The sequence below is a fragment of the Zea mays genome, chromosome 4, assembly GCF_902167145.1.
Source record: "Zea mays cultivar B73 chromosome 4, Zm-B73-REFERENCE-NAM-5.0, whole genome shotgun sequence".
NCBI lineage: Eukaryota > Viridiplantae > Streptophyta > Magnoliopsida > Poales > Poaceae > Zea > Zea mays.
In genome coordinates this window covers 3,683,617-3,696,027 of record NC_050099.1, presented here as the reverse complement: position 1 = coordinate 3,696,027, position 12,411 = coordinate 3,683,617, and the positions used below count along the sequence as shown (strand labels likewise).

The 12,411-nt window shown below is 42.0% G+C and overlaps 2 protein-coding genes across 2 annotated transcripts; one reads left to right on the top strand and one right to left on the bottom strand.

Moving 5' to 3' along the window:
• Positions 1-3,018: 3,018 nt before the first annotated feature.
• Positions 3,019-4,056, top strand: LOC100275205 (uncharacterized). Its single transcript, NM_001151301.2, has 2 exons — positions 3,019-3,387; positions 3,503-4,056. The coding sequence occupies exons 1-2, from the start codon at positions 3,083-3,085 to the stop codon at positions 3,660-3,662; spliced, it is 465 nt and encodes a 154-aa protein (NP_001144773.1). The 5' UTR covers positions 3,019-3,082; the 3' UTR covers positions 3,663-4,056.
• A 2,012-nt stretch (positions 4,057-6,068) lies between these two features.
• Positions 6,069-12,113, bottom strand: LOC100281488 (uncharacterized). The gene is made up of 13 exons (NM_001154406.3): positions 11,900-12,113; positions 11,111-11,575; positions 10,060-10,230; positions 9,528-9,601; positions 9,365-9,441; positions 9,181-9,252; positions 8,902-8,970; positions 8,113-8,159; positions 7,886-8,009; positions 7,695-7,763; positions 7,512-7,615; positions 7,138-7,213; positions 6,069-6,658 (listed from the first exon to the last, which is right to left on the bottom strand). Exons 2-13 carry the CDS (start codon positions 11,416-11,418, stop codon positions 6,485-6,487), a joined length of 1,365 nt encoding a protein of 454 aa, NP_001147878.2. The 5' UTR covers positions 11,419-11,575; positions 11,900-12,113; the 3' UTR covers positions 6,069-6,484.
• Between the last annotated feature and the right edge of the window lie 298 nt (positions 12,114-12,411).

Sequence of the window (12,411 nt, the reverse complement as noted above, 5' to 3'; positions counted from 1 at the left end):
GACACACTACTGATAATGGAAGCTTGCCCTAGACAACTATTTTTTCTCAGAGCCGTTCTGAACTCTTTTGCAACTTCGACGGGGTTGAAGGTGAATTACAACAAATCAAGTATGTACCCCATCAATGTCAGTCCTGCTAAAATGGCGATCCTTGCAGGAACCCTCAACTGTCAGATAGGTTCAATGCCCTTTACCTATCTTGGTTTCCGCTTGGTATATCAAAGCCTAAAATCTGCCACTTTTTACCGCTCATTCATAGGATTCAAAAGAGATTATCATGCACCTCTGCCCTCCTCTCCCAGGCTGGCAGGCTTGAGCTTGTTAACTCGGTATTCTCAGCTCTCCCGACCTTTTTGATGTGCACACTGAAAATTCCGGTTACCACGGTAAAGAAGATTGATTCTTATCGGAAACACTGTCTTTGGAGAGGAAACGACGTCAATTCAAAGAAACCTGCTCTAGCTGCTTGGAGTATGATTACACAGACTAAAAAAATGGGGGTCTGGGAGTGGTAAGATTAGAGACTCACAATAAAGCCTTGCTTCTGAAGTTTTTGCACAAGTTTTTCAACAATCATGATATTCCCTGGGTTAACCTGGTTTGGAGCAACTATTACAGGACAGCCAGGTTACCTGGTTGCTCAAAAATTGGCTCCTTTTGGTGAAAAAGCTTGCTTACTCTTGTCCAAGATTACAAGGGACTGGCTGCCCCAACTATCGGGGATGGAAGAACCATTCTTTTCTGGGAAGATATGTGGAATACGGGCATCCCGGCTAATCAATATCCAGAGTTATTTTCCTTCGCTTGCAACAGCAAACTTACCATCAAAGAAGCTCTCCAAAAGGAACATCTTATTGAAATTTTTCAGCTACCTCTGTCGGTGAAAGCTTATGAACAATTTCTAGACTTAGACGCAACCTGGGGCCAAATCATGGTGGCCAACACAAATGATGCTTGGAAACTCATTTGGGGTGCAGATAACTTCTCTACAAAAAAAACTTATAGACATTTGATGGGTCAGGCTCAGGTTCACCAGATCTTCAGATCGCTTTGGAGAAATAAGTGTCAACCAAAACATAAGGTCTTTTTTTGGCTTTGGCTAAAGAACAGACTCAATACAAGAGATATGCTGAAGAGGAAAAACATGAACCTTGAGTCTTACACCTGTGAGAACTGCATCTGGCAAAAGGAGGAAACCCTTTATCATCTTTTCCTCAAATGTAATTTCGCAAAGGCTTGCTGGACTTCTATTGGTATGACGCCCCCAAGAATTGCTAATCCTGTGGACGCTGCAGTAAATCTAATGCAACAGCTCAATGTTCCATTCTCTATGGAAATTGTCATTCTCATGACCTGGAGCATTTGGAAATGCCGTAATGCATGACTTTTTCAGAATAAAGCCCCAACAGTGCAACATTGTAAAAATGAGTTTGCAAAGGATTTACATCTGGTCATGCTTAGAGCTAAAGGTCGTTTCGATTCGACAATACCTGAATGGCTTCAGCATTGGCAGTAGATCTCGTCAAATTTTTCCTTTTCCCTTTTTGTAATCTTATAATCTGTAATCTACTTTCATGTATGCTTCTAACTCTGTCGTTTTAAAATTTTAATAAAATTTCAGTAGGGGCTTGCCCCTCCTGTCCTATCAAAAAAACCCGTGGGTATAAAATACCCAATATAAAGTTAGCCCAAGCATGAACTTGGACTTTAGTCATCCATCTTTTTTACTATTTAACAACCTTTTATATCATAATTTCATAAAAGGCTTAACGACAACTTAATGATCATGTAATGGAACATGTAATGTGCTATGTAGTATTATCTTAGTGTTACTACTTTATCCAATTATCTTTGGTGTGTTGAATGGATAGTTAAATGATGCTAGAGAATTTTGTAATGGTATTTATATGGATATACTTGACATTTGTATAGTATAATATTTTGATAGATGTTTAATTTTTGTGGGTACGGGTGACCCGATGGGTGACTCATACCCACATGGGTATGAGTATGGGGGTAAATCCATACCTACCAGTGTATGTGGGTGACCCGGTGCGGTTATTTTTGTGTCGTGGGTATGTGTATGAGGTAGTAATACCCGATGTGTGTTTACTCATTGCCATCTCTATCGATGGCCATCAGTCTGTCAGTTTTTCAGTTGTTTGGAGTTGTGGTTAATACATTTCAACGCTAATTAATTAGATATCTCCGCGCAGCTGCGAAACACTAGCTAGCTAGCTGGGTTTCTCAGATGTTGTCCAGTTCTCATCCTTCGGTTCTCTTCGATCTGTGTGCGCGCGCTTAGAAACAGTCATGCATGCCACTTAGAATTTCTGTGATCAATTAATCATATATATAGTACGTACATATATAATTTCTGTGATACTCTATGAATGCCGCCAGTGGGCAGTGGCTGCTTCTCCCGCTCACGCCAGCCGTGCCCATGACATTGCATGGTTCCACCTGTCGTCGACCGACGACACCGACTGCACACGTACGGGCATCGTCGTCGTACTCGTGAAGACTCGGAAGATGACAGATCGAGCAGGTATGTGCTAGACAGAGAGAGAGACAGAGAGAGAGTACACGCACGCGTGGCGTCTGGAGGGGGAGCGAGGGCCGGCATCGATGGAGCACCGTCACCGGACGTACGTACGGAGAGGACAGCGCTGCAAGCCTACTCACCCATGGCGACAAGGATGCTTCACGCGCCACGCTGCTCATCATCACTGCTACTAAAACTGTAGTGTGGTGGTGCCACTGGCACTGGCAGTGTGGAAAGACCTGATGGATCACCTAGATAGGTGGCGTGGCGTCCAATGGGATCTCAACACAGCGATCGAGTTGATGGATCATCAGGTGAATTCGACTAGATTTTAATTACTCGCGTGTGGTGGAAATTAATTAAAAGTGTATTATATATTGTAAGCATCTGCTTACTTATATATTATATATAAGAGCTTATTGATCGACATATATATTCTTTATAAGCACACCAAACCCCCATACGTGAAACGAATCAAACACCTACACATATCACCACCAACACACACACAGGCAAAACACATCAAGCTCAACACACATGGCTGACAATGCCGGTCTAGTAGGCCTGCTCTTGGAGCAGCACCAGCTGCGCCCACCAGCAGCAGCATCAAGAGCACCACCTCAAATCACAAGCAAGGCCACTCGTCCCCTCCTCGCCACCGCCAAGAACGACGTCGTCGACAAGGGCAGCTCCGCCGCCGCTTCCTTCAGCCGCTCTTCCTCTTCTTCTTCTTCCCGTGCACCGGCGCCGACGGTGTCGCCGACGACCGCCTGCCCTTTCCTGCACCGGTGCTTCTTCTGCCACGGGGAGCTCGCCGACGGCAGGGACATATACATGTACAGGTCCGTCGTCTTTAGCGCGCGCGACGGCCGCCGGCCGTACAATATATATAGCTGCAGGTTTCGCTTGTGACTACTGACTACTACTGAGTACGTACTGACAATAGCGTGCTTGCAGAGGCGAGAGGGCGTTCTGCAGCGAGGAGTGCCGCTGCCGCCATATCCTGGCAGAGGAGGACGATGACGACACTACTACCTCGGTCGGGGTCGTGGCAGCGGCAGCGGACTGCTCCACCCAGCTCCGCCATCAGGCCCTTGCTGCCAGCTTCACGTTCTGAGGTGGTGTCCGGCCGAGCGGGCGGGCGGGTAGACCACCGAGGACTCGTACGGTGGGCCTGCCACCGGCGGCTTGCCGTGGAGGAAGCAACGATGTCCATCACCTTGAGTCAGATAGCTTGTCCAAACACAGATGGGTGTCACGGACTCATGCACGGCTGATATAATCTGATTGGGCTTCAATTTCAACGTTTCAAAATGATGGGTTAAGTTTCTTGTTTTTTGTTGGAGGTGAATGTTTTTTTTTTGCAAATTGTCTTCTTATACAGTATATTATTCTGTCGAAACTACCTTCTTGTTTTCAGTGCTCTATGATTATCTCTTGTTAAGTAAGTTGGATAGTAAGTTTGTACATTTCTATCCTCTTTAAGCTTTTGTATTTATATAATTATATCATATACCTTGGTTGCATGTTTTACCTCTCTACATTTGTGTTTAGGCTAGTGGATAGGTTTATAATATAGGTTGTATAGGTTGTATAACTTCTTGCAGTATAGATAACAACACTTTAGTTAAAACCGTAGTTACACGTAAAATAATTTATTTATTACATAGATCTTGACTATGCAAAAAGTAACCTTGTTTTAAGTAAAATAGATTGTCTGATTCATCCCTCTCCTAGGCCTTATTGTCCTTTTAATCTGGAAATTTTCAGAACCCTATAACTTTTGTTCAGGTCAAACTAATAAATTCTTCCATTATGATGACCAAAAGCTGAATAGATCTAAAACTATCTAGATTCTCATCACTGAAAAATAATCTTCTTAAAATGATTATATCTTTCTAAGTACAAAGGTTATGAGGGTGATCTTTACGTCAAACTAAAGATATTGCAGGCATAACTTTGTGCATAGCGATAAAAAAACTTATTAAGACCAATAAGATGCCCTAAAACAACGATTAATTTTGGAAATTTTAGCCATTACTGGTATGAAAGTCCTTTTAATTAGATGATCCGATTTACCAAACTTGACCAACAAAAATAGAATAAGATTTGGCATCTCACCTAAGGTAAGAGCATCTCCAACAAGATACCTCAAAACAGTGCCTAAAATAAAAAAAAATACTACATCATTTAATGTGTTTAGGACACTAAAAATAAAGTGAGCTCCAACAGTAAAACTCTAAATCATGTATTTTAAGAAATAAATTACATTATTAGAAAATAAAAGCTTGAGAATGATGTATAAATAAGGGTGGAACAGTAATTCGGGGTGTAGTACATTTGTAGTACATTTGGGTCACTTCTATTAAGTTGCATTTATGGACCAATCCAACCCTAAAATCTTAAGCTAATAAAAAGTAATGGACAATTCGCTTATATTATATTTAAACACTCTTCCTCACATCGAGCCGCTTAGACCTCAGACGTGGAATTGCGGTAACTAGGATTCGAACTCGAGACATCTAGATCCGATACCATATTAAGTTGCACGCATCAATCAATCCAACTCAAAAATCTTAAGCTAATAGAAAGACATGGACAAATTCACTTATATTATAGTCCAACAATTTTATGATGTGCACTAATTTTTTTAATAAAATGTGTAAAATAGGATATGTTGGGGTTGTTTTTAGTAGTTAAGTCTTATATTTCAAGATAAGACACTGATTTAAGTCATTGTTGAAGATGCTCTAACTATAATAAATCTGACCATAAGCCAATGGTGATCCATCCATTTCTTTCTTGCTTTTCTCCACCTCACGACGATCCTCGCCAGTGATGGAGCCAGCGGTGGGACAGATGGAGCTCAAGCCCTCCTACCGCTCTCGAGCCTATAGAGATTCACTAGAGCCTTTCCTAAAATTTAGAATATACATAGTGTAATGTAGAAAGAGCTTCTATACTGCAGTGGTTTCGTTTGACCTCTCCTAAAAAAATTTCAGCCTTCGTCCCTAATCTTCACTGAGACTATCCGGTCATTTCGATCTGTCTACACCTTAGGGCTTGTTCGGTTATTGATATTACATGTGTATTGGAGTGTATTGGGTGGGATTGAGATGTATTTTGACTTATTATGGATTTAAACCGGCTCAATCCCACCCAATACACGTGTATTATCACCAAAACGAACAAGTCCTTAGTGTGTAGAGTCCATAAGTAATATTAGTTCTCTTGTATTATTTGATGTAATTGCCTAAGGTTAATAAAGCACGGTCATCCCTTTTCTGTAGTTCCTTCCCTATACGTAGGCATAGGTGAGCGGCGTAGAGTTGACGGTGTCTTTCTCCTAAGCCGAGAGACTTGGGCTCGGTCACTGCCAGACCAGATGAAAAGCACGTCAAGAGAAATCAAATTGTTGTTGAACGGAAGCATTCACTAATGGACAGAGGAGCCAAGAACCATCCTATAACGGATCCATGTTCCTGTGTGCAATTGTTACCCGAATAAAGGTACTTATTAATTGCTGGTACAAGTCATACTCAATCCTCAATATGCAGTGCCGACAAAACCAAGCTACATGTGTTATCCAGATACATAATTTTTGCCATATTACAGTACTATATATAAAAACAAGGAGCACCTAAGACTAGATACTCTGGTACAAGGTACGCGCTTTTCAGATATAACATTTTGCTTCATGCATGAACAATATCCAAAGGGAGCAGACTTCTATTTACACTGTTTTCATAATTCCCCCATTTACCCAAGTTCCAGAACACATCCCCCCCCCCCCCCCCCCCCCCCCCCCCTCAACTAGAACACATCTATCTGATTTTCAGTCCTAAACGTAAAATGGGAATGCTTATGTGCTGCCCATGGTGGTTCCTTGTGCTTTGATCCATTGCCACTGAAACTGGAATCTTTCATCTTGTTTATGACTCATGCGGCATCATCCGCTGGTGAATTGTCATCCTCAGTATCCCTGGAGGCCAGATTCTGGTTCATCACAAACCTCAGACTGTCACCTTCTTCAAGTTCCCACTGCTTCTTGAGTTCATCAATGGCTCTTGATGCAGCCCTAGCTACGGCGTAGTTGGGATCTTGAGCCAGCCTCTGCAGTTGAAAGGAGAGAGATTGCAATAACCTTACCGAATGACTTTGGTACAAATACAGCTTCGTGCCACAAGTCCGACAATGAAGTGAGAATCAAACAGAAATGTCTAAAGCTTGTATGGATTGGAACATGGATGGTTAAAATATGAAATTTGTTGATCATGTGGCCATTTAGTTGTGGAATATAGCCATGGTTTGTTGCCTAGTCTACCATTGCCAGATTGTTACTGGAGAAATGACCCTTTCTATGAGAGAACCAACTTTGACCATCTCAAGAAAAATAAAAATAGTTGTATTTCACTCTTTGCCCAAATTAAATTACGACTTCTTTGCTCAATAGCAAACCTGGGTGAGAAACCAAATAAGCCCTCAGACATTCAGCCTATAGAAATTCAGATATGAAGTACGAAACAGTCTTTTATGCCTTTTTTTTCTTTTACCATTTTGGATCGATAAGAAGGGATGAGATGAATGCGAACCTGCAATGCACCCATGCCAGCATTCCCAAGAGTCCACATAGATGGAGCTGTAGCCAATGCATTAGCTAGGGCTTTCCTACAAAGAGTAGAAATTTATAGTGTTCATCAATGGAATATAGTAGTACCAATGCATTGTTGAATTTTACAAAACAAGAACAAGGGAATTAAGGTATCACTTTCCTGAAATGTAGAAGCATTAAGATATAAAATAAACCAATGCGATAGGAACTAGGGCCATTGAAAATAAGAAATTGGCACCCAATTTCGTTTTTTGGCTACATGGTCATTGTACATACAGTATTTAAACATTAGCTTTTATGTTGAAATAAATCAAGTGATTGATGGGGACTTCAGCAGGAAAGAAGTCTCTGTACCTAGTATTAACATCTGGAGAGCTTGAACATTCAGCAATCAAGGAAACACTCCTTTTCCCATCCATGGCATCCAGGTCAATTAGAGTTGCTACCAACAATTCAAGCTTCACAAACAGAGAAGTATGACATCAAATATGAAGGTAGGAGGTTTGACATAGATCGAATGAGTTCAAAATGGCTCACCTCCTCAGGATCTGTGTAGTCAATACCATCAGCTTCAGAAAAGGCAGATGCCATACTCTGGTATGCTTCCTAGGAAGGACAAATTGAGAAGTTAACACTATGATAAGACTGCTCATGAGAGTGAGATAGAGGGAGGGGCAGGGTAGGGAGAGGGACTGAGACTGCTGCTAAACAAGTTATGTAGAAAGCACCTCTATGGCATAAATCTGATCAGCAGAAACTTCACCAGGAAACAGTTCAAGAGCCTTCCCGTTCTTCTCAAGCGTAATAAACCCTGTTGAATTTGTACGAGAAGATGAACCGTCCTTCGGAAGCCTATGAGTAAATTTTAGATTAATTCAAAGTGATCCATAGTGACGAAGTACCAGATCAAAAGTAAAAAGTAGTTCTCATTTCAATTTTTCTCTCAAGAACTTACTGCTCATATAATCTGTTCACCATCATGTCATGGATATCCTGAACAAACTGCATTGAATTTTGAAACATTACATACAAGTATATAAAGTTATAATAACAATGTTATGGGGGCAACACTTATATTTGTCAAGTTGGGATACAATGAAACTATGTAGTGTGAAATCAAGATTTATATTTGAAGCAAATTATGTTGTGGCAAGAGATGTCAAAGTCTTTCATTACAAAAGCAGCCCCTTTAGTATACAAAGCAATGTGCAAAACTTGATTAGTCAGCAAACTGTGCTGGATCAGAGAACACTGAACCTTCTATGTTGACGGGAACATGTAGACAGTAGAGTGCCATAAGAAAAACTCCCATACAATCATAGTTCCCATTCTGCTTTATTTAATTAGTAGGTAAATCAGACACACTCACACACCTTCGATGTTGGCATGTTGCGTTGAATAACTTCTGGTGTGATTATGTAAGGCATGTTTGGTTCCCTTCCACACATTGTGACACCAACATTTTGCCCACCACACCATAGGGAAGGTTTGGAAGAGGAAAGTATCTATGAACAGGTGGGGCAAAGGCATAGCAACTATTGATTTGGTGTTCAAACTAGATAAATTCTTAGAAATATGAGCACTTTCTTTATTAGTCACCCCCCCCTTTTATACAAATTCAAACCGAAGTATAATAAAAAATGAGCTACAATATCCAGAATAAAAATTGAAAACAGTAGAGATCTAAGGATGGTTATTTTAACACTTGATGTTGAAAGGTAGATACAGAAGTAGGTAAAGCTACCTTCAATGCCATGAAAGCGTCTTCCATGGCACGTCGTTTAACAACCAAGTCAGCTCGTCGCAGGTCTGCCTGGTAGCAAATCAATAATGCATTAGCTTAGCATGACTTCAACAGTGATACATAAAGGGCAAGCTGGCATTGATAATTGATAAAAAAGATGTCCTACTTCTATATGGTATGAATAGTGCTACCGATTTTCTACAGTAACATAGGAACTGTTGCTCAGATCTTCCAATTGTTCCAACAGATTGAAGTAAAATAATATGAACTAATTCACACCTCCAAGGCACCATCACTCCAATGTTTGTCTGCAGCTTTCTTCAAGTCTGACTGAGCTCGCTCCTTAAATGCCTGAATAGGCATGAAAATGTTGATTGTTTACATAGATGTAAAAAAGAGACAGAATAAATAAATAAATAAATAGATAAATAAATGAGTAATGCAGTATCTTACAGATACATACTCTGGCAAAATGGTTAAGAAGCGCTGCTCTCTCCTTCACTGTGTGGTCAATCTTTTGAGTATCCTTCCGTGCACGAGCTGTAATGCAAGACAAATTTAGATGAAAATTAAAAATAAATAATTTTATATCAAGAGCTTATTTGTCCCGAAAGGAGAGCATGTACCATCAAGTTTGAGAAACCCCAGGCCCAAAACAGCAGCATCCTGGCATGCGCGTTTGTTCAGCCTTGTTATGCCACTAGGATGCAAGTAGATCAGATATAAGAACAAAATATACAGTTGTGCAAACAAAAACTTCCTTTTATATAAAAAAAACTCGACCTGCGGGGTTAAGACCGCCCCCACTGCATTATACTAAAAAGACCTTCTAGCGTAGGTCGAGAAAACAAACCCCTGCCCCACCCCTATACAGCGGTATCGTAGCACATGTGAGAACGACCGGGGCCGGACCTTAGACCTGTGCTTTGGCGTCGTACCCCATGTGAGAACGACCGCGACCAAGGCCAGGCCTTAGACGAGGAGATTTTTTATCCACAACATGCAAATTTGCTCCCTCGGGGAATTAAACCTAGGACTTGAGGAGTGCTACTCAGACCACCTGACCAACTCGGCTAGAGGCTCTTTCGCATAACTTCCTTTTATCAAGGAGTAAATTTAGTGATATGAATATGGTTCTAGTTTCCAGTAGAAGAGTACCGTGAAAGTAATAGAATGTCATTTTGAGCCCTTTCATTTACAAACTTAGCATCATTGTAAACAAATTTGCAGGCTTCAGCCAACCCTTGACTAGCATAGGCTGACTTATTCTTCGATGAAACTTGATCATCTGAAAATTGAGGATTTCCCCTTGAATGTTGCTTGAAATCTCTGCAAAAAACACATGGGAAATTATTAATGGATAGATATTTAGTCCAAAAACAACAGTGCACATTTGCACATACAGTCCTTGAGCCTTGTGATACCACTGCCACTTATATTAATTAAAAAATATCTATAAAAATAGGGAAAAACTAGACCCTGAAAACAGAAAGAATAGATCTTCAACTGACTAGGTTCAATATTTGAATAAAAAAATAATGAAAAAGATTAAGTAGGGGATGTCCACGTTTTTTCCTCAGAAAATATTTTTAAGTCGGAACAAGATTTCTCAAAGCACCCTGACAGCAGGTGACATTTACATTGACAAATTGCGGGAAGACTTTAGTATGCACAAGTGAAAACACTCCAGCAAATGCAAAACTAAATGCATATACCAGTAATCGCTAGAGAAGTAACATATAGGCATAACAGTCAATGATGAATGTAAGTGGATTTTGATGAGCTAGAGATGGCTGAGTGGAGGGAGACGATGTCAAAGTTGGAGCCCACCAGACTAACAGAGGAGGAGGATAAAGTGAACTGGAAATTGGAGTCCTCCGAGAAATTCACAACAAGGAGCATGTATAGGTTTATAACCTTTGGGGGAGTTAAGAATGATGGAGATTTGGAATACTAACATACCCCTGAAAGTTCAAATATTCATATGGATGGCATGGCATGGCATGACAGGATACAAACAGCTCAGCAATTAAGGAGAAGATATTGGGATGGGTTTAATGTGCGTAAGTTTTGTGGAAAGTATGTAGTAAGTACTAACATATGAAGATCATTACATGATTCACTCTTACAGAAAACACAGTGACTCTGTCATTTAAACTATATTGAGAGTTCAGATAAAAAATAAAGCAGGCTACCAGTTAAGACTCACCGGTAAGAGCTCGCAGCAGCATCTTCCATAGCATCGCAGTCTCTAGTTTCGCACTCGCAGCTGTTATGGGAACCACAAGAGTGGCAGCGAGCATCGCGGCCACCGTGGCCGTCGCCGAGCAGTGAGCCATCAGACTTGCTGCCTCTGGGCTTCCACTGGCAGAGCCTGGGGATGAGGTGGTACCCGTTTCCCCACCTCCTGGCCTCCGATTTCCTGGCCTCGCAAGTGAAGTCGCGCGGCGGCGGCCTGTACTGGTCTCTGTAGCACATCCTACAGGCCACCGTGGTGCCGTACATGTTGCTAGCCATGCGCGCACAAGCTGCTGCGACTGTAGACGCCACTGACCACTCGGATGAAGATTACGCCGTCAGTAATGACTGATGAGCTAGTTCCCGGCTGCCCGCTTGGAGCGCTGGTACATAGCCATTGCAGTCGCTTGCAGCGCCTGGTGTGAAATTTCGGTCACTGCATGTCACAGCTCCAATGAATCAGTCGGGTGAGTTTGTGGTGGTGGTAAATAAAACAAACAAACAAACAAATCGACGGAGTTGTTGGCTCGCCAGAATAGGAGCCATTTGCAATTTTGCCATTATCATTTGTGGGCTTCGCCATTATGCCATCGGACCCACAAATCATAGACACAGATGGTCCCACCAGTCATAGACACGGGATGGCATAATAACAGGCAGCCAAATTTGAGAGTGGCAAAACAGCAAATTTCTCCCAGAATAGGGAGGAACGGAGGAACCACAGCAGGAGCGAAAGAGGAACGGGGAAGGGGCTGGGTACCTGGCGGATGGGATGCTCGTCGTCGGCGTCGGCGCTGGTCGGGCGGGGAGGCGTCCCCAGCTTTGGTGGAGCGATGGCGATGGAAGTTATGGGTGGCGGAGGGGAGGGGGGATTCCAGAAGCAGCAAGCAGACCAGTAGTGAGCGAGGCGGGCCCACGGGATCGCGGGAGGGGAAGCGTCAGCCACCAGTTGGGCCTGCGGCCGGTGGGAGGCCAACGGGCCCGGACGAGGGGCCACCATCCTATCCGCTATCCCGTGGCAGGAACGTCGCCACGTCGCCAAATCCATTAGACTGATTGGTGGACAGAAAAATAGAAAGAACAAAGAAAAGAATACCATCACTATTTAAATCTGAATATTATTTAGGGTTTAAGGTTTAGGGTCTTGTCAGATTATAATCCCAACTAAATAGACCATATTTTTAGTTCTTGGTCTTTGGTCAGGTCACATCAAATATTTGAATATCAATTATAAGCATTAAATATAGACTTAATTAAATTTAATAATTTTGT

Coding starts and splice junctions, on each gene's coding strand:
- LOC100275205 (NM_001151301.2), top strand. CDS start 3,083: ATGGCTGACAATGCCGGTCTAGTAGGCCTGCTCTTGGAGCAGCACCAG. Junction 3,388..3,502: donor AGGGACATATACATGTACAG/GTCCGTCGTCTT, acceptor GCGTGCTTGCAG/AGGCGAGAGGGCGTTCTGCA.
- LOC100281488 (NM_001154406.3), bottom strand. CDS start 11,418: ATGGCTAGCAACATGTACGGCACCACGGTGGCCTGTAGGATGTGCTAC. Junction 9,442..9,527: donor GGGGTTTCTCAAACTTGATG/GTACATGCTCTC, acceptor CTTGCATTACAG/CTCGTGCACGGAAGGATACT. Junction 6,659..7,137: donor CTGGCATGGGTGCATTGCAG/GTTCGCATTCAT, acceptor TTTCAACTGCAG/AGGCTGGCTCAAGATCCCAA.